At 32.9% G+C, this 20,431-nt stretch overlaps 1 protein-coding gene across 2 annotated transcripts in view; it reads left to right on the forward strand.

Annotated features, from left to right (window-relative positions):
* The window catches only part of LOC114334348 (chitin synthase chs-2), a 167,101-nt gene that overhangs the window by 94,018 nt on the left and 52,652 nt on the right, over window positions 1-20,431 (forward strand). For both annotated transcript variants that reach the window (XM_050646885.1, XM_050646886.1), the window contains exon 15: window positions 1,626-1,945. In XM_050646885.1, coding sequence (XP_050502842.1) covers window positions 1,626-1,945 — 320 coding nt within the window. The remainder of the gene's footprint in view (window positions 1-1,625; window positions 1,946-20,431) is intronic.

Raw genomic sequence — 20,431 nt, forward strand, 5'->3', positions numbered from 1 at the left:
GTTGCCAAAGTATAAAAAAATCCTGAATCCATTTTAAATTAAATAGAACACATAATTATTGGAAACGTGGATTATTCAACAATACAAATTAATATTGAATGTAAATAAATAAAAACTTTAGAAATAGAAAACAAGAATTAAATTATAATCTTACGTTAAAGTAAATAATAAAAACAATAAATAAAATAAAACAAATACTTATACAGTGATGAGCACGCTAATAACCGGCAAAATAGCTCAAAAGATGGAAAACGTATATGTACTTACCTTTTACCAAGACGAATTTTTCATTAAATTTACTTAATTAATGGTATACAGCCAGCTACAGGAACTTCTTCCTTGTGGATATTTTTCAATGCGTCATTAATTTTGACGTCATTGTATAAATATTTGCCAGAATATTAATATCTAAAATATTTTAAGGAAAAAATAAATAAATATAGAATACAATTTCACTATACAAGTCCGAATATACCAATGGCATAAAATATTTATATTTACATCGTCGACAAATTTCTAACCTAGAATTCTAATTGTAATTTTATCCGTTAACATTGTAAAAGTACTGTCACGATAGATTACTTTTGTGTCAAATTATCTTTATTCGCATCATGGATTGGTTATCTATTTAGAGTATTGTAATCGGCAACCAATTATACATCTATAGGTATAAGTCGCTTTAATATGGAAATGCCTTTCAACGAATACATAATTTTCGATGTGGATATAATAATCAAGGACGTACGTTTTTTTTTTCTGTCACTTCGAGCTTAATGCGTTAGAGCGCATTCGACAAACTATGACGAACTGAAAAAAGGTTTTGGGATAAACTGTATCAGCGAACATGCAATGTTCGAACATCTTTCACATAGCGTGAAATAACAAAAAATGAATCCATAAAACCACAGATCTTAGTAGATGATATGTTTTGAATTAAATAGCGTAATATGATGAAATTGACTTTATTTTACATCACAAGAGACACATGGTTCTTAACCTAAAAAACTAACCTAACCGCGCTTTTCATTCTCGACATCCGTCATATGTTACGACTCGCAAGGTGGGTTCCGTTATACCAAATACTATAGACTGTGATACATACAACTCTTGACGTTAATTTCCCATTCATTTTGAGGAAGCAAAAAAATAGCGCCATCTAGCGGTATGAGTAGGATAACGAGGATAACCAGAGCAATCTAACCTTACATTTATTTATAAAATTGCTTTATTATTGTTTTTGTATAAGTCTTTGAACTATTTTTATTTTAATTTAATTTAGCAAAATTAGCTCGTTATTCAAAAATTTTTAAAATTAAATTTGAATGTTTACGTCAAATATTACGTTGTCAAAACGTAGTTCAACTCAAGCCGACAGTGGCGCTAGTGGCAACGTGCTTCCAGGTTTCCGTGGGAGTTGGATGTATTACAGTCAATAGTATTTGGTTATACACAACAGTAGGTATATAGGCAAAAAAGGGTTCACTGATATTAGATTTTTGTACAACTCCCGATTTTTGTGTATTTTGTCGAATATTATGATTGTAAATTTACAAGTTGGAAAATTATTTGACTGCGGCAATGACCTTTTGCTAATCAAAATTGTAAATTTTTAAAATATTTTTAAGGCAACTCAGGAAGCTACACCAAATGCAGCACCTGCTCCTGCGCCCAGAGCAAACCAACCATTATCATTTTTTGGTAACTCCAAAGATAATGCGGGATCCTTCGAGTTTTCTTTCGGAGGACTTTTTAAATTATTGTGTTGTACCTACGATAGTAAAGGCGAGGAAAGGGAAGTACTCAGGAACATACAAACTTCCATTCAAAATATGCAAAAAAAATTGGACCAGATGGAGAAGAATAAACTAGGAGCTAGAGATTCGATCCTGGAACCAAGAAAAACCGCTAGACAAACTCAGCTTTTTGTGGGTTTACAAGCTGCAAGGTCTGTATAGAGCTTCAGTAGTTTATAGAATATTCAATAAATTCTTTAAGGTGCAGTTGTTATTATCATTGTCATCTGATGGGCGAGCAACACCAATATCATATTTAAAAAATTATTTTAAATTTTACAGAATGGAAAAAATAAAATAAGTAGACCTAACAGGCGGGCTGAAAAGTTCGTAGGCTAACATAGAAAGACATTTTTTTGATAAAATTTGATTTTATTATTCAATATAGTTACCTTCGAGGGTGAAACAACGATTATGGCGATCATACAATTTTTCAATACCATTTTTATAATACAATTTGTCTTTAGCCTCAAAATAAGCCTCACTTTCGGCGATTAACTCTTTATTCTTGCTAAATTTCTTTCCAGCAAGCATTCTATTGAGGTCAGCTAACAGGTAGTAGTCGCCGGGAGCCATATCTGGTGAATACGGTGGCTGCGGAGGCAATTCGAAGCCCAATTCATGAAATTTTGCCATCATTTTCAGTAATTTGTTACACGGTGCGTTGTCTTGATTAAACAGCACTTTATTTTTCTTCAAATGGGGCCATTTTTACGCGATTTCGTTCTTCAAACGCTCCAATAACGCAATGTAATAGTCGCTGTTAATGGTTTTTCCTTTTCAAGACAGTCGATGGATATTATACCATGCGCATCCCAATATACTGATGCCATAACCTTGCCAGCCGACTGTTACCTCTTTCCACGCTTTGGAGTCGGTTAATCACGTGCAGTCGACCCGGCAGACTGTCGATTGAACTCCAGTGTGAAATGATGGAGCCACGTTTCATCCATTGTAATATATCGACGCAAAAATTCGGTTTTATTACGATTTAATAGCTTCAAATAGGTACTACTCAGAAACACAAATTCGTTGTTGTTTTTGATCGATTGTGAGCTCTCGCGGCACCCATTTTGCACAGAGCTTTCGCATACCCAAATATTCATGCACAATATATCCATCGCGTTCCTTTCATATCTTTACAGTCTCAACTTTCTCGAACAACTTCACTTTATGGTCATCCAAAATTATTTTGTGGACTTTTTTGATGTTTTCATCGGTAACAGCCTTTTTGGGGCGTCCACTGCATGCAGCATCATCGGTGCTTATTTCGCCTCGTTTAATCTTAGCTAACCATTTCTCAACGGTTGATTTTCCTGGTGCATATTGTTGAATATTGTTTACCAAGCCAAGCTTTGGCTTCAACAGTATTTTTGTCCCCAAAAAGCAATCAATTATTAAGGTATAAAATTCCTTTTTATCCATTTTGTTTAAACTAACATAAGTTGCTTCACTTAAAATGCTGTATAGTCCAGAAAGCCACTGCGCATCCGCTAGGAAAAATATTCTGATTCGGATTCTTTGCACAATCTTACTCAAAAAGGACTACTTTTAACAAATTTGCATGTTGCCAGGACCAAAAGGTGGTCAAAAATTTTTTAAACGTTTTTTTTTCATGGAAAATTTTTTTGGGTTTTCTGGATCATTCCAAACAGAAAAGGTCTTTAGTGACTTTTCTCTAAAAATGATAGTTTTTGACATATAAGCGATTAAAAATTGAAAAATTGCGAAATCGGCCATTTTTAACCCTCAAAAACTATGTGAAAAACTGAAAATTTGAATGTTGCCAAGGTAGTAAATATTCTTTAAATATCGATTGATGAAATCCAGAAGAGTTTTTTGCAATACAATATTCAAAACTCCTTTGTTTTTTAATTGCTAATCAAGCGTGCGCGACACTATTTTCCACCGACAGTAGGGTGCAAATGAAAGGAATAAATTCGTTATTTCGTAAATCGGCGACTTCAAGGAAAAATTCCGAAACAGGTCGATTTTTATTTTTAGGTTATGATATTGTGGCATATATGGTATACTAGTGACGTCATCCATCTGGACGTGATGACGTAATCGATGATTTTTTTAAATGAGAATAGGGGTCGTGTGCTAGCTTATTTGAAAGGTTCTTTAATTCTCTATTCAGTAATATAAACATTTACATAATTGAAAGATGAAGTAGTTTTCAATCCTAATAGCAAAATTAATAATATTGAAAATATTAAAAACATTACTAACAGATTTTTAAATTGAAAACTTATTGGTACACTTTCCTGGTGACACCTCCAAGGCTTCTACAATTTGCAAGCACATGGATGCTGCAGTGAAGACAAAGGGAAGGAATTCTACACTATGCAATTCACATCCCCCCGTCTGCAGCTTGGTAAAGTTCCAACGGAAAATGCACCTGGTTACTCTATGGAGTAATACGACTATAAAATAAAAATGTATACCATTTTTATTTTATTCAGTTGCAATGCGAAGGCAAAACAATTTTACTTTTCAATTAGAATACGGAGCGCAGTCCAGTCCCCTGAATCGCGATTTTCGGCTCTTATTGGAGCCTCATCGGAGAGAACGTAGGCACTGTTCTCCATATCCTAAATGACCAGCACCGATAGTTTTTCCCACCCATTGCAACCGAAGTGAAGGTATTAGGTGACTAGCGTCATCTGGCAATTGAAAAATGAAGTAGTTTTCAATCCTAATAGCAAAATTAATAATATTGAAAATATTAAAAACATTACTAACAGATTTTTAAATTGAAAACTTATTGGTACACTTTCCTGGTGACACCTCCAAGGCTTCTACAATTTGCAAGCACATGGATGCTGCAGTGAAGACAAAGGGAAGGAATTCTACACTATGCAATTCACATCCCCCCGTCTGCAGCTTGGTAAAGTTCCAACGGAAAATGCACCTGGTTACTCTATGGAGTAATACGACTATAAAATAAAAATGTATACCATTTTTATTTTATTCAGTTGCAATGCGAAGGCAAAACAATCTTACTTTTCAATTAGAATACGGAGCGCAGTCCAGTCCTCTGAATCACGATTTTCGGCTCTTATTGGAGCCTCATCGGAGAGAACGTAGGCACTGTTCTCCATATCCTAAATGACCAGCACCGATAGTTTTTCCCACCCATTGCAACCGAAGTGAAGGTATTAGGTGACTAGCGTCATCTGGCAATTGAAAAATGAAGTAGTTTTCAATCCTAATAGCAAAATTAATAATATTGAAAATATTAAAAACATTACTAAAAGATTTTTAAATTGAAAACTTATTGGTACACTTTCCTGGTGACACCTCCAAGGCTTCTACAATTTGCAAGCACATGGATGCTGCAGTGAAGACAAAGGGAAGGAATTCTACACTATGCAATTCACATCCCCCCGTCTGCAGCTTGGTAAAGTTCCAACGGAAAATGCACCTGGTTACTCTATGGAGTAATACGACTATAAAATAAAAATGTATACCATTTTTATTTTATTCAGTTGCAATGCGAAGGCAAAACAATCTTACTTTTCAATTAGAATACGGAGCGCAGTCCAGTCCTCTGAATCACGATTTTCGGCTCTTATTGGAGCCTCATCGGAGAGGACGTAGGCACTGTTCTCCATATCCTAAATGACCAGCACCGAGAGTTTTTCCCACCCATTGCAACCGAAGTGAAAGTATTAGGTGACTAGCGTCATCTGGCAATTGAAAAATGAAGTAGTTTTCAATCCTAATAGCAAAATTAATAATATTGAAAATATTAAAAACATTACTAAAAGATTTTTAAATTGAAAACTTATTGGTACACTTTCCTGGTGACACCTCCAAGGCTTCTACAATTTGCAAGCACATGGATGCTGCAGTGAAGACAAAGGGAAGGAATTCTACACTATGTAATTCACATCCCCCCGTCTGCAGCTTGGTAAAGTTCCAACGGAAAATGCACCTGGTTACTCTATGGAGTAATACGACTATAAAATAAAAATGTATACCATTTTTATTTTATTCAGTTGCAATGCGAAGGCAAAACAATCTTACTTTTCAATTAGAATACGGAGCGCAGTCCAGTCCTCTGAATCACGATTTTCGGCTCTTATTGGAGCCTCATCGGAGAGAACGTAGGCACTGTTCTCCATATCCTAAATGACCAGCACCGAGAGTTTTTCCCACCCATTGCAACCGAAGTGAAGGTATTAGGTGACTAGCGTCATCTGGCAATTGAAAGATGAAGTAGTTTTCAATCCTAATAGCAAAATTAATAATATTGAAAATATTAAAAACATTACTAAAAGATTTTTAAATTGAAAACTTATTGGTACACTTTCCTGGTGACACCTCCAAGGCTTCTACAATTTGCAAGCACATGGATGCTGCAGTGAAGACAAAGGGAAGGAATTCTACACTATGCAATTCACATCCCCCCGTCTGCAGCTTGGTAAAGTTCCAACGGAAAATGCACCTGGTTACTCTGTGGAGTAATACGACTATAAAATAAAAATGTATACCATTTTTATTCAGTTGCAATGCGAAGGCAAAACAATCTTACTTTTTAATTAGAATACGGAGCGCAGTCCAGTACTCTGAATCGCGATTTTCGGCTCTTATTGGAAAGTATTCCCAGATGACGCTAGTCACCTAATACCTTCACTTCGGTTGCAATGGGTGGGAAAAACTCTCGGTGCTGGTCATTTAGGATATGGAGAACAGTGCCTACGTTCTCTCCGATGAGGCTCCAATAAGAGCCGAAAATCGCGATTCAGAGGACTAGACTGCGCTCCGTATTCTAATTGAAAAGTAAGATTGTTTTGCCTTCGCATTGCAACTGAATAAAAATGGTATACATTTTTATTTTATTTACATAATTATTTGTACAGGGTGTCCAAAAAATTTTTATTAAATTAAATTATTTGACAAAAAAAGAAATAGAAGGACACCCTGTATAAATAATTATGTAAATGTTTACATTACTGAATAGAGAATTGAAGAACCTTTCAAGTGAGCTACCACACGACCCCTATTCTCATTATTTAAAAAAATCATCGATTACGTCATCACGCCCATACGGATGACGTCACTAGTATACCATATATGCCACAATATCATAACTTAAAAATAAAAATCGACCTGTTTCGGGATTTTTCCTTAAAGTCGCCGGTTTACGAAATAACGAATTTATTCCTTTCATTTGCACCATGCTGTCGGAGGAAAATAGTGTCGCGCACGCTTGATTAGCAATTAAAATACAAAGGAGTTTTGAATATTATATTGCAAAAAACTCTTCGGGATTTCATTAATCGATGTTTAAAGAATATCTACCTACCTTGGCAACATTCAAATTTTCAGTTTTTCACATAGTTTTGGAGGGTTAAAAATGGCCGATTTCGCAATTTTTCAATTTTTAATCGCTTATATGTCAAAAACTATCATTTTTAGAGAAAAGTCACTAAAGACCTTTTCTGTTTGGAATGATCCAAAAAACCTAAAAACAAGAATGTGTGTGTACTTTGTACGCACGTAAGAAGTTATACTTCTACTACATATTATGTGATTTTTAAGACTATACCAAAAATTTAAAATAATAAAAGAATAAAACGCACACAAACACATTGAAAAATGCCACAAAGAAAAAATGATTTCTGGACGATAATAATTGTTGGCAAAAATTTTAAATACGCATTTGCTGAAAAAAAAAAATTATATATAGCAAATATTCTTACAATCATAATATGCATAAAAAAATAAAAAAATAAAACTTGCATCGGGAATTGAACCCTTGAATTTCGTGTCGCTTTGACTCGTAATCGAAGCGTAGACTCACTCGTCCAATCGCACATTATTTATCATGTGGAAAAATACGGTAACTGAACGTTTTACTGTTTGACACTTGTTTTGAAAATTATGTAGTTTAAATTTTGTGGAAGAAAATATAAAAATATAACAAAACAGTAAGAAAACAATATATTAGATGAAGATTGGTAGAACTTTTGTTGGTAATCAAATTAAGTATGTAAATCAAAGCATTACATACCTACTAGATAAATAAATCTACGCCAAAAAATCATAATTTAAAAATAAAAATCGAACCTAATTTGGGATTTCTCTCTAAAATCCGCATTCTTGAGAAAATAAATGTATGTATTTCAACCTAATCCAAATGTATAATTACAATATGATTATAATAAAAACTAGGTACTTACCAAATTAGAATGAGTTTTCCTTGTCCAATATAGTCCAAAAGTCCAAAAATATAGGTATATGAAAACTATTTAAAAAGGCAGCATAACTACTAACTAACTTTTGTTTGTTGTTTCTTTTCACACAAATTTTAAAACGCAACAACCATAAATAATCTAACTACAGCTGTGCCACAGCCACCATATTGAATAATTTTTGACATGTCATTTGAACATCCAATCAGAACAAAGTTATAATGCGTATGCGCCCGGTCGCTAGGTTTTCCCATATAAAAATTTACCCTCTATCGCCGGTAAAGAAGTATAACTTCAAAAACTTTTTTCCATGCAAAAAAAAAAAATAATTTTAGGAAAAAAACAAAAAAAAAACGTTTAAAAAGTTTTTGACCACCTTTTGGTCCTGGCAACATACAAATTTGTTAAAACTTTTTGAGTAAGATAGTGCAAAAATCCGAATTAGAATATTTTTCCTAGCGGATGCGCAGTGGCTTTCTGGACTAGTATCTTTTAAACTAATAGTTCGACAGCTGTCAAATTTATAAACGCATCTTTTGAATGTTAGGGCTCACTAAAAATCATATGGATTTAATACAAGTAGCGCCATCTATGTGTCAGCCTACGATCTTTTCAGCCCGCCGATTATAATAAACAAAGAACCTATAGGAAACAAAGTCGAATAAGCGTCATGGTTTTTATTAATAATTTAAGCAAAAAAATTACTTTTTCATTAATTTCAATATTGTGAATCAACTACCTACGCATTTTAGATGAAGACGTTCTTCAATTGAACGTAGACGACTTTCTTGAAAATACTTGCTCTTTGAAATAACACTTTCTAAATTAAAAAATGTTTATAAACAAAAAAGCTATTGCAAATAAAGTAAGCATTTTTCGATTGTTTATAATAATTATTATTAAAATTAGGAATGAAAGTATGTATTTAAAATACACTTCACCATGTTTTCGTGTGCCATGTTTAATTTTGTAGGTATTATGTTTATACGGGATTGAGCCAAAATTATTGGTATAATGAAAATTACATTTTAGATCAACTACTGTTTGAAATTTCGATTTCCGGTGTGGAAAGTAGGGAATATACATTGAGAGAATTGTGGCAACTGCGCTAACCTGTGTTAGTTGAAGTTGAAGCTTCTGTTCGAGTACGAGTTTTTGGTGCAATAGAGCTGTTAGAACGAATAGAATGAGTGAGTTTTGAAGAAATAAATCAAAAACAAAGTTTATGATTAATGAGTTAATAATTTTACTTTAATTTTTAAAATATTTTTTATTTAAAAATTAATTTAAAAACTAAACAGTTTTCCTATTCCCTTAGGCCAAAAATATTTAGCTACTACATTGTCATATTTTGACGTTTATTTGTGTCAGTCGAAATGAGTTGTCAATTTTGACTGATGTTAATGCCCCTTTAACCATATTGTCATCGAGAGAGCTTAGTTGCCACAATTGTCTCAATATAATACAATGTATGTATTTATGTATAGCGATACGCTTTAATTACTATTTTTGCTAATTTTAATGTTAATAATTTTTCTCAAAACGAAATAATATGGGTCATATAAAAGTCACAGTTAATATACAAACCAGATGCTAAGAAAGACACGGTTTTACGAAACGAAATGCATCTCTAACCATAGGGTTTTTGGTGTGTTCAGTTTAACAAAATGAATTCCCCATAAATTAATTACCACATCAGACCATATGTGTCAACAACTCACAAAGAACATGCATTCGAGACGTTTCTTAAAACTGCAGAAGTGTTTCTGTTTTTAAATGCCAGATCTAAATAATTTATTGCCCTCTTCGGGCCATATTGTAGAAAGGCATACATCGATATAATAGTGTTGTGGTTTTGCCAGTCTTTTCACAGCATGCGAAGAATGCAGACAAACCCTCGGCTCGCTAACAATCGACCCTCTTCCGAGATCTAAGCAAACACCTTTTTTTGTTACCAAAATAAATAAATATTTTACTGTTCGTTTGTCACACTTATTTATATTATTTGAAATAATTGTTTCCGTCAACATACACCAACGGAACATTATATATGTATCTAAATATATACAGTGTATATTCCCTATGTCCAGCTGAACGATTTACGTACTGTATGTATGTGTAAAAATTTGGCCCGATCGGTCGAATAGTGTTTATTTGTTTATCCATTTTGAGAGAAAAAAAAATCATTTGTAAATAGCTCTACAGGTGCTGTGTCAATACTTAAAAGTGTTTTTTGGTGTCATTGTCTTCATAAGGTCTCATATTCTCATGTTTTTAAAAAAGTATATTAATTTTTTATTGTTTACTTACAAATTATTGATGCAAAATGAAGTACAATTTAAACAAATAAATTATCTGTTTGTTTTAACCTTAACAAAAAAAAACAAAACACACTGCCTAAAAGGTTATAAAAAATACATCTTAAAAAAGGAGTTTGTATGGCCCATAGAACCGGAGATATATTTTTTGTTCAATCACAGCGCATTTGTTTATAAATCTTAAGTGCTGAAATTTGGGCAGCTTGTCAATAAAGCTTTAGATTTTTATTTAAAATTTAATCAAGTTTAATATATTTATGCATTATTGGCATTAAAAACTTGTTAAAGTTATTACAAAAGAAACTGAAACTTCATTGACAAACTGCTCCAATTTCAGCTTATAAATATACGCCAGGGGAATAAGGCAACAATATACCATGTTCGGCAACGCCAGGGGTATAAGTCAACGAATAAGGGTCAAAAATGGCAGTTTTTTCGTTTAAATCTACAGGTAAAAATAGGGTAATTAAATATCTTATTTAGAGTATTCTTCTTTTAGTAGATGAGCCAAGGTTTAAAATGGCAGTTTTTGAATTTTGGTCCGAACATTTATTGCTTCGGAAATTGCAAAATAACACTAAAATTTCGAAAATAAAAAATTTGCTATAACTTTTAGTCTAGTCGCAACATAGGGGATCCCGTGAGAAATTCTAGCTCGCCGTGATTTGATGGTGGTATTATTAGTCCGTTCTTTAACGGTAAAATATTGTAAAACCTCTAAATTTGAAAGAACCGCTTGGATTGACATGAAATTTGGCATACACATAGCTAATAAGTCAAAGAAAAAAAGTGATATTGTGCCGATGTGTGCTTTTGCCCTGGGGGTGGTTTTCACCCCCTCTTGGGGGTGAAAAAATATTCGTCCAAAGAAAGTCAGGAAATGGATAAACTGGCTAATTTTAAGTAACTTTTTTCTATAGAGTTTTTTCACTAAGTCAATACTTTTCGAGTTATTTGGCAGTGAATATGTTCATTTTTTCAACAAAATAACCACGCTTTTAGACGGTTTTTCGCAAATAACTCAAATAGTAAGTATTTTGTCGAAAAAACATTCTTAGCAAAAATATAGCCTATAAAAAATTTAAAAAAAATGGTGTATATATCACGTTTCTACACCTAGTAGAAGCAGAGTTATAGCTAATGAAAAATAGGTTCATATTCGTCAAATTCCAAATGGAATACTTTAACGTGAAATAACCAAAAATGAAGCACATTTCAGGGAAAACTCATTTTAACTTATTTAAAGTGTTTAAAAAAAGCTCCATTTTTGTTTTATAAAAAAAATTCTAACATCAAAATTAAACAAGTTACGCTCAAAATAAAGTTAGTCCCTTTTGGTTTTTTTTTTAAATCGAGAAAATCACCCCCTAATTAGTATCTCAAATGAACTTAATCGTTACGACTTCACAAGTTTCTTGACTAGTGTATATATTCTTTATATGATCTGTAAGTTTTATCGGTTCAAAGTCCTTATTATTGAAAGGGCTGCAGTTAAAAGGGGTTGAACGAGTCACTGATCACGAATGTATGCAAATTTAGAAACACCAAATCTCAATCAATTTTTGTCTAACAGAAAAACAAAAAAATATGTGATATTCAGAAAAGCAAATCTGACTTTTTTTTGTTTTTCGAGATTTTTGGTATCTCTAACAATTTTTAAGTTATTTTGAAAAAAAACATATTTTTCAAAATTTAAATTTTTAAAAATTTTACCTTGAAACCAAATTTTTTCAAAAATAAGCACTTTAAATCGATAAAACTTACAGATCATATAAACACAACATAAGTAAAATAATTTGTGGAGCGGTAATGATCAATTTCATTTAAGTTGCTAATTAGGGGGTGGTCTTCCCGATTTTTTTTGCAAAAACAAAAGGGACCAACTTTATTTTGAGCGTAACTTGCTTAAATTTAATGCTAGAAACTTTTTGTAAAAACAGAAATAAAGCTTTTTTTAAACACTTTAAAAAAGTTTTAATGGGTTTTTCCCAAAAAGTGCTTAATTTTTTGGATATTTCACGTCGAAATATTCTATTTGAAATTTGGTGAATATGAATCTATTTTTCATTGGCTATAACGCTAGTTCTACGAGATCCAGAGACCTAACGTGTACACTATTTTTTTTTACTTTTTTATAGGCTATATTTTTGCTGAGAACGTTTTTTTCGACAAAATACTTACTTTTTGAGTTATTTGCGAAAAGCCGTCTAAAAATGTGGTTATTTTGTTGAAAAATGAACATATTCACTCGCAATTAACTCGAAAAGTGTTGACTTGGCGAAAAAGCTCTATAGAACAAAAGTTACTTAAAATTAGTCAGTTTACACATTTCCGGACTTATTTTGGACATATATTTTTTCACCCACAAGAGGGGTGAAAGTCACCCCCAGGGCAAAAGCACACATCGGCACAATATCACTTTTTTCTTTGACATGTAAGCTATAAGTATGCCAAATTTCATTTCAATCCAAGCGGTTTTTTAAAATTTAGAGCAAAGACCGTGAAAGAATGGACTATATAGGATTTTTGGATCGCTGAATCCAATGGAAGTGATCTGGAAGTCCAAATATGGTGCGTTTAATTGTTATTAAAAAATTATGGTAAAATTAGGTGTTTTTCAGGAATTATTAGAAGCCCTGTAAATAAATTGATAGTGTTAAGGTCTTCTTTGGTGTATTTTTGGTCGCTGAATCGAATGCGCCTACATAGTTTCTATTACTCAAAATATGTTCTTATTTTGTTAATAACAAAATAATTGTTTATTCGCCGAAAAGCTCGAAATAATGCGCTATCTACAGCTAGTTTGTAGTATTTTTCAAAGTATTTTTATATGCTAAATCGATTGCCACTAGTCGTGATAGCTTAAACCACGACCCGACTTTGTTATTAATAAATTATTGCAAAAATCACGGTTTATAGTACGTTTACTCCCGGTTTTTGCTCTAAATTTTTAAAAACCACTTGGATTGACACGAAATTTAGCATAACATGTCAAACAAAACAAGTGATATTGTGTGATGTGTGCTTTTACCCTGGGGGTGAGTTTCGCCCCTTTTCGGGGGTAAAAAAAGATAACTTTAAAATAAGTCCGGAAGTGGATAAACTGATTAATTCTAAGCAACTTTTATGTTATAGAGTTTTTTTACCACGTTTTTAGTGTTTTTATAAGCTCTTGAAACTTACAGATCATATAAATACAACATAAGTAGGTAAAGCAACTTGTGAAGCGGTAACGATTAATTTCATTTGAGATGCTAATTGGGGGGTGATTTTCCCGATTTTTTTTTTACTAAAAAAAGGAACCAACTTTATTTTGAGCGTAACTTGCTTATTTTTGATACTAGATACTTTTTCAAAAAATAAGAATAAAGTTTTTTTTTAAGTTTTAAAAAAAGTTGTAATAAGTTTTCTTCTCAAAAAGTGCTCCATTTTTTAGTTATTCTATGTTGAAATATTCGATTTGGAATTTGACGAATATGAAGCTATTACTCATTAGCCACATGTGGCTACGGACCTCACACATATACCATTTTTTTCACTCTTTTATAGTCTATATTTTTGCTAAGAAATTTTTTTTTGAAAAAATACTTACTTTTTGAGTTGTTTGCGAAAAACCGTCTAAAAGCGTGGGTTTTTTGTTGAAAAATGAACATATTCACTCGCAAATAACTCAAAAAGTAATGACTTAGTGAAAAAACTCTATAGAACAAAAGTTGCTTATAATTAATCAGTTTATCCACTTCCGGACTTATTTTAAAGGTTTCTTTTTTCGTTTTTTCACACCCCCAAGGGATGAAACTCACCTCCAGGGTAAAAGCACACATCGGCACAATATCACTTGTTTTGTTAGCTACGTGTACGTGTGTGCCAAATTTCATGTCAATTCAAGTGGTTGTTTTAAATTTAGAGCAAAAACCGTGAGTAAACCTACTATAAACCGTTATTTTTGCAATAAATTATTAATAACAAAGTCGGAACGTGGTCTAAGCTATCACGACTAGCGGCAATCGATTTATCGTATAAAAATACCATGAAAAGACTACAAACTTGCTGTATGTATATAGCGCATTATTTGGAGCTTTTCGGCGAACAAACAGTTATTTTTTCAATAATTTATTAATAACAAAATCTGAACGTGGTTTAAGCTATCACAACTATTGGCAATCGATTTAGCGTATAAAAATACTACAAAATAGACTACAAACTTGCTGTAGATAGCGCATTATTTCGAGTGTTTCGGCGAACAAACGATTGTTTTGTTATTAACAAAACAAGAACATATATTGAGTAATCGCGACTAGACCAAAAGTACACCAGAGAAGACCTTAACACTATCAATTTCCTTACAGGGCTCCTAGTAATTCCTGAAAAATACCTAATTTTACCATCATTGGTTAATAACAATTAAACGCACCATATTTGGGCTTCCAGACCACTTCCGTTGGATTCAGCGACCCAAAAAATCTATAATACCACCATCAAATCACGGCGAGATAGAATTTCCCACGGGACCCCCTATGTTGCGACTAGACTATTTTGCGAATTGACTATTTGAATTGCTAATTTATGAATCGTCTTGAAATTTTTTGAGCATTATACAACTCAACTTCTTGTGCAATATCAAAGTCAAGTTCATTTTCGCAAAAATTATAGCAAATTTTTTATTTTCGAAATTTTAATTTTGTTTTGCAATTTCCGAAGCAACAAATGATCGGACCAAAATTCAAAAACTACCATTTTGAACCTTTGATCATCTACTAAAAGATGAAAACATACTCTAAATAAGATATTTAATTACCCTATTTCTACCTGTAGCGATTTAAACGAAAAAACTGCCATTTTTGACGCTTATTTGTTAATATCTAAAATTTTCGTCCGAACTGTGACGGGCATTTTCGTATTTATAATGTATTAGGTATATAGTACCCAAAAAACCCATTTGCAACCTGGCCCTGGATTCCGTGCACTGTAGATATCTACATATCGCTTGCTATCGATATTTGAACATCAAAATATATGAATTTTTAGCTTTAATTGAATTATTTTCTAGTTTTGCTCTAGTTTATCAATTAGAGTATAACCTAGCAAAACTAGAAAATAATTCAATTAAAGCTAAAAATTCAAATATTTTGATATTCAAATATCGATAGAAAGCGACATGTAGATATCTACAGTGCACGGAATCTAGGCTGGTCAAGTGTCCCGACAAAAACCTTATTTCTCTGGACTAATAGGAGGTTGGCTTTTGTCGAAAAAGGTAGATTTCGTACCCATAAGTTGAAACTTATTTTAATTGATAGAGTATGATGCCATATATACTGTGATTAAAAGTTTACCAAAAATTTTCCATTTTTTTGTAAAATTCTGGCTTTAAAATGTTTTAAAAATGCGAATAAACAATTAAAAATGCCGAGGAAACGCCAATTTTAGCGTTTTTCGAGGCTATTTTTCAATAGGCTTGACATCGAATTTAAAAAAAACAAAAAAGATGAGATAAAAACTCAGTCAAATATTCTTAAACTCCGCAATTCCATTTTTTTTTTATTTACACAAATAAACCCGCATCAACCACTAAGGGTTATTAGCGGGGGGACATACACAAACAGTAAGATACATATTATTATATAAACATGCTTTACAATCTGGTGTATTGTTTAGTAATTTTGAGATAATTTAATAAGGAGTTTAGGTTTGAAGTCAGTACACTTTTAATATTGTCACTAAGAGCACACGCGATCCTTTCTTTCTGGTACACTGGACACTCGATAATTATATGTTTCACTGTCAGTTGCGTGTTGCAATTGGTACACATCGGAGCGGCCTCCTTGTTGAAGATATGCTTGTGTGTTAGTAACGTATGTCCTATTCGGAGTCGGTTGATGATGACTTGGTCTTTTCTATTTCTTGGTAACATGAGTTTAGTTCCTACTTGACTTAGGCATTCTTTTAGTTTGTTGTTAGTCTGATCCCAAGTAGTTTGCCACGTTCTGTGGACATGACCTTTGATATTTACTTTGTGATCAGTCCAAGGTATTTGATCTGTGATAGAAATACTTTGGTCGGTAGTTGCATTGCTTGCTAGAGAGTCCACTTCCTCGTTGCCAATTATTCCCATATGGGAAGGTACCCAGATGAAGAGAATATCTTTCTGTTGATTCTGTAGATAAGATAATTCTTCTTTGATTTTGAGAAGAATAGCGTGAGTTGTATATAGCTGTTTTATCCCAAGTAATGCGCTCATTGAATCGGTGATAATCACAAATTTGCTTTCATGGATAGAACCACATTTTTTCATTGCCTGGTGAATTGCTGTAAGTTCTCCGGTATATATACAACAATTTGTTGGGATTCGTACGGTAGACTTGATGTTTCCGCAGATATAAGCTGCAGCATGTCCTTCATCACATTTGGAAGCATCAGTGAAGATTCGATGAGTTGTTGGGTATTTGGAAATTAAATTTTTAAAAGCTTGCTGGATAAGGAAAGGATGTGTGGAATGTTTAGGGAGATCTTTTAGAGACATATCTATTTTTGGAGGTTTGATCATCCAGGGAGGAAAATTTACATGAATGGGTATAGTGAGACTGAACTGTTCTAAATTAAAACCAATACGTTTTGTTCGCTCAGGAAATGGTAGCATATTTCTTGCAATGTTTTCGTAATGATCAGAAGATATATTTGTTCTGTAGAATATTGTTGAGTAGGTTACGTTGCTTTTGTTTGCTGAAATTCTGGCAACGTAATTCAGTGATAGAAGTTGCCTTCGTTGGCTTAAAGGGAGTTCATTAGCCAGAACTTGTAAACTACTTACTGGACTAGTTCGTGTGGCACCTAAAACCAATCTCAAGCACGTATTTTGAATGTAGTCAAGTTTTTTTAAAGATGTTTTGTTAGCAGTATCGTAGCATAAACAGCCGTAATCTAATTTACTTCTTATTAATGATCTATATAGATTAAGTAAAGTTGTTGTATCAGCCCCCCAAGAGGTATTTGACAGCATTTTTAGTAGGTTAATTCTGGATTGGCAAGAACGTTGCAGATTCGTTACGTGGTTTTTCCATTTTAAGTCACGTTCAAAAGAAAGTCCTAAGAAATTTATTTCTTCTGACTGCTTCAGCATAACTCCGTTAAGTGTTAATTGAATATTAGGATAGTCTTTCCTTTTGCTAAAAATTAAATAACGTGTCTTTTCGCCAGAAAATATAAAACCCGTTGTTTTGCGACCAGTTTTCAATTGTATGTAAGGCCGTTTGCAATATATGTGATCCCAGAGTTACATTATTTGTTTTTAGATAAATGACTAAGTCGTCTGCATATAGGCTAGTAAATACAGGCAGCTTTATTTGATGTATAATACTATTTATTGCAATCAGAAAGAGTGTAGGACTTAGAGTAGATCCTTGTGGAGTGCCATTTTGCAGTACTCGTCTGGAAGATGTGAATCCATTGGCTCTAACTCGAAAAGTTCGTGTTTCTAGAAAATTTTTAATAAACGACAACATATGCCCTTGGACATTCCATTCTTGAAGTGTTTTTAGTATAAGATGTCTCCATGTTGTGTCAAAAGCTTTTCTTATGTCAAAAAATACGGCAATAAGTTTTTGATTGTGCAGAAAAGATTCATGTACAGCTGATTCAAGGGTTATTAGATTGTCTGTTGTGGATCTACCCGTACGAAATCCACTTTGTCTGATACTTATTAGGTTATTGTTTTCGAGATACCATTTAAGACGATAATTAAGGATTTTTTCTAAAAGTTTGCAGGTACAGCAAGTAAGTGAGATTGGACGATAGGAATTTGGATCGTCTTTTGGTTTATTATATTTAAGGATTGGAATTATAGTTGCTTGCGACCATAGATCAGGAAAGTCGTGCTGAATGAAAATATTATTAAAAATATCAACTAATATTAGTTTTGCATTTAGAGGAAGATTTCGTAAGAAAAGAGGGTGGATATCATCAGGTCCTGGCGTCGAATTTTTTGCGCTTAAACAAAATTCTAATTCTTGAAGACTTATGGGTTTGTTTATTGGATTGTCGCTCTCGGTGATTTGTATATTTGACGATTCCATTAGATTTTTATATTCTAAAAAAGATATGCTATAGTTGGAATCACTAGAATTAAGTTCATATATATCTGCTAGTATTTCTGGAATAGCTACCTTGTTTGAATGCATTTGGTTATTGTATGATAGCGTATCTATGCCTCGGAAGTATTTTGTTCCTTTTATTCTGCGTACTTTGTTCCATATGTCGCCTATGGGAGTGGAAGGATTTATTGAAGCCACATACTTTTTCCAACTGTCTCGTTTTCCTTTCTTGATCAATTGTCTGCTTTTTGCTCTGAGATTTTTAAAAATTATAAGGTTATCGATAGTTTTATGTTTCTTATAAACGTTGAAAGCGTGTTTAGACAAAGTAAGTGCTTGCGCAATTTCGTTATTCCACCAAGGAACTGGCTGCCTTTTACTTGATTTTGTTTTTCCCACTGCGATTGTTGCTGCAGAAATAATAATATTATTAAATAGTTCCAGATTTTCGTTTGCGGTATTGGTTAAATTAAAGTTGTTTGTTTGTCCTTCTATAAGTGTTCGATACAAATCCCAGTCAGCTGACTTTATTTTCCATGTTTGGTGAATTGGAAAAGTCAATATATCATTAGTATCTATGTTTATTGTGATAGGGAAATGATCACTATCATATAAATACCTCAATGTGTCCCAGTATAATAAAGTAGCTAGCGACGGACTGCATAAAGAGAGATCTATAGCTGAAAATGTACCATTGTATGAATTGAACCTAGTAGATTTGCCAGTGTTCAGTAACACTAAATTTAAATTGTCGATGAGATTATTTAAGAGATTACCACATTTGTCGGTTTTGTTACTTCCCCAGGTACTGTTGTGACAGTTAAAATCGCCTAATATTATTTTTGGGTGTGGAATTTGGTTTAAAACATTGCTTAGTTCAGTTATATCTAAATCAGTAGGATGAGGTAAGTATACGTTGCAAATATTGATTTTCATTTTGTGGGTGACTGACACTGCAACTATTTCCAGGTTTGTTTGCAGTTGTATTTCGGTTGACTCTATGTCATCCCTTACGAAAATTGCTGTTCCGCCGCTTGAATGATCTGTAACTCGGTTTCTTAGAAAAGGAACATAATTTTTTAATGTTACATTTTGATGTTTGAAATGGGTTTCTTCTATGCATATGACTAAAGGAAGATAATCGTTTATAAGAAGCTTGATGGATTCTATATGGGTAAAATAACCATTGAGGTTCCACTGTAATATGAATGTATTATTGGCCATTTTAACTATTTACTTGAGAACTTGATTCGTAGTCAGTTTCGTCAGTAGAAGAAAGACTGCTTAGAAGTAGTTTCTTCTTCAATCTGGTAATATTGTTTTTTAAACTTTTATTTTGTGTTTGAGAATATATAAAGTTTAGAATTTCTTTGATTTCATCGCTTTCATTTGAATAATTTTTAGCAATAAGTTCAGGATGTTTTGAGTGAAGGGAATTTGACAGAAAATCACATATTTCATGAAAAGAAAGTGTGAAGGAAGGGATTCTATTTTCAACTTTTTCTTTAATTTCATTGAGAATATCTGGAATAGAATCTTGAGTTTTAGGCTTTTTATTTTTTTGTTTTTCAGTAGTGGGAGGAGGTAGGTCATTTTCAAGGATTTCGGGAGAAGTGGAAATTGTCTTTTAGTAACATGAATAGCTTCAGAGATTTTTCTATCGCTTTCAATTACTGAATCTTGGGATATTTGTGGTTGTGACGAAATCTGTAGTTCTTTGTTTGTTTGTATGGAAGTGGTTTGGTCGTTTGTGGCTGATGTTAATTCGTGATTTTTTGTGATGTTAAGTTTCGGTTCCTTTAATGTCTGGGTACCTTCTTCGTGTTCTTTCCGTGGTTGTTCTTCTGGCTGGCTATATTCTTTATTGGCAGAGTTGAGTACGTTCACTTGATGGTCAGTTTCCGTTTGATTAATTGGACTACTTAATGATGATAAAGAAGGACAGTCAGAATCTTGATGTCCGACCGTCTTGCATCTGGAGCAGTTTAAACCGTCTATGGAAATGTATATTCTATATGATGTATTTT

This window comes from Diabrotica virgifera, chromosome 3, assembly GCF_917563875.1.
Source record: "Diabrotica virgifera virgifera chromosome 3, PGI_DIABVI_V3a".
NCBI lineage: Eukaryota > Metazoa > Arthropoda > Insecta > Coleoptera > Chrysomelidae > Diabrotica > Diabrotica virgifera.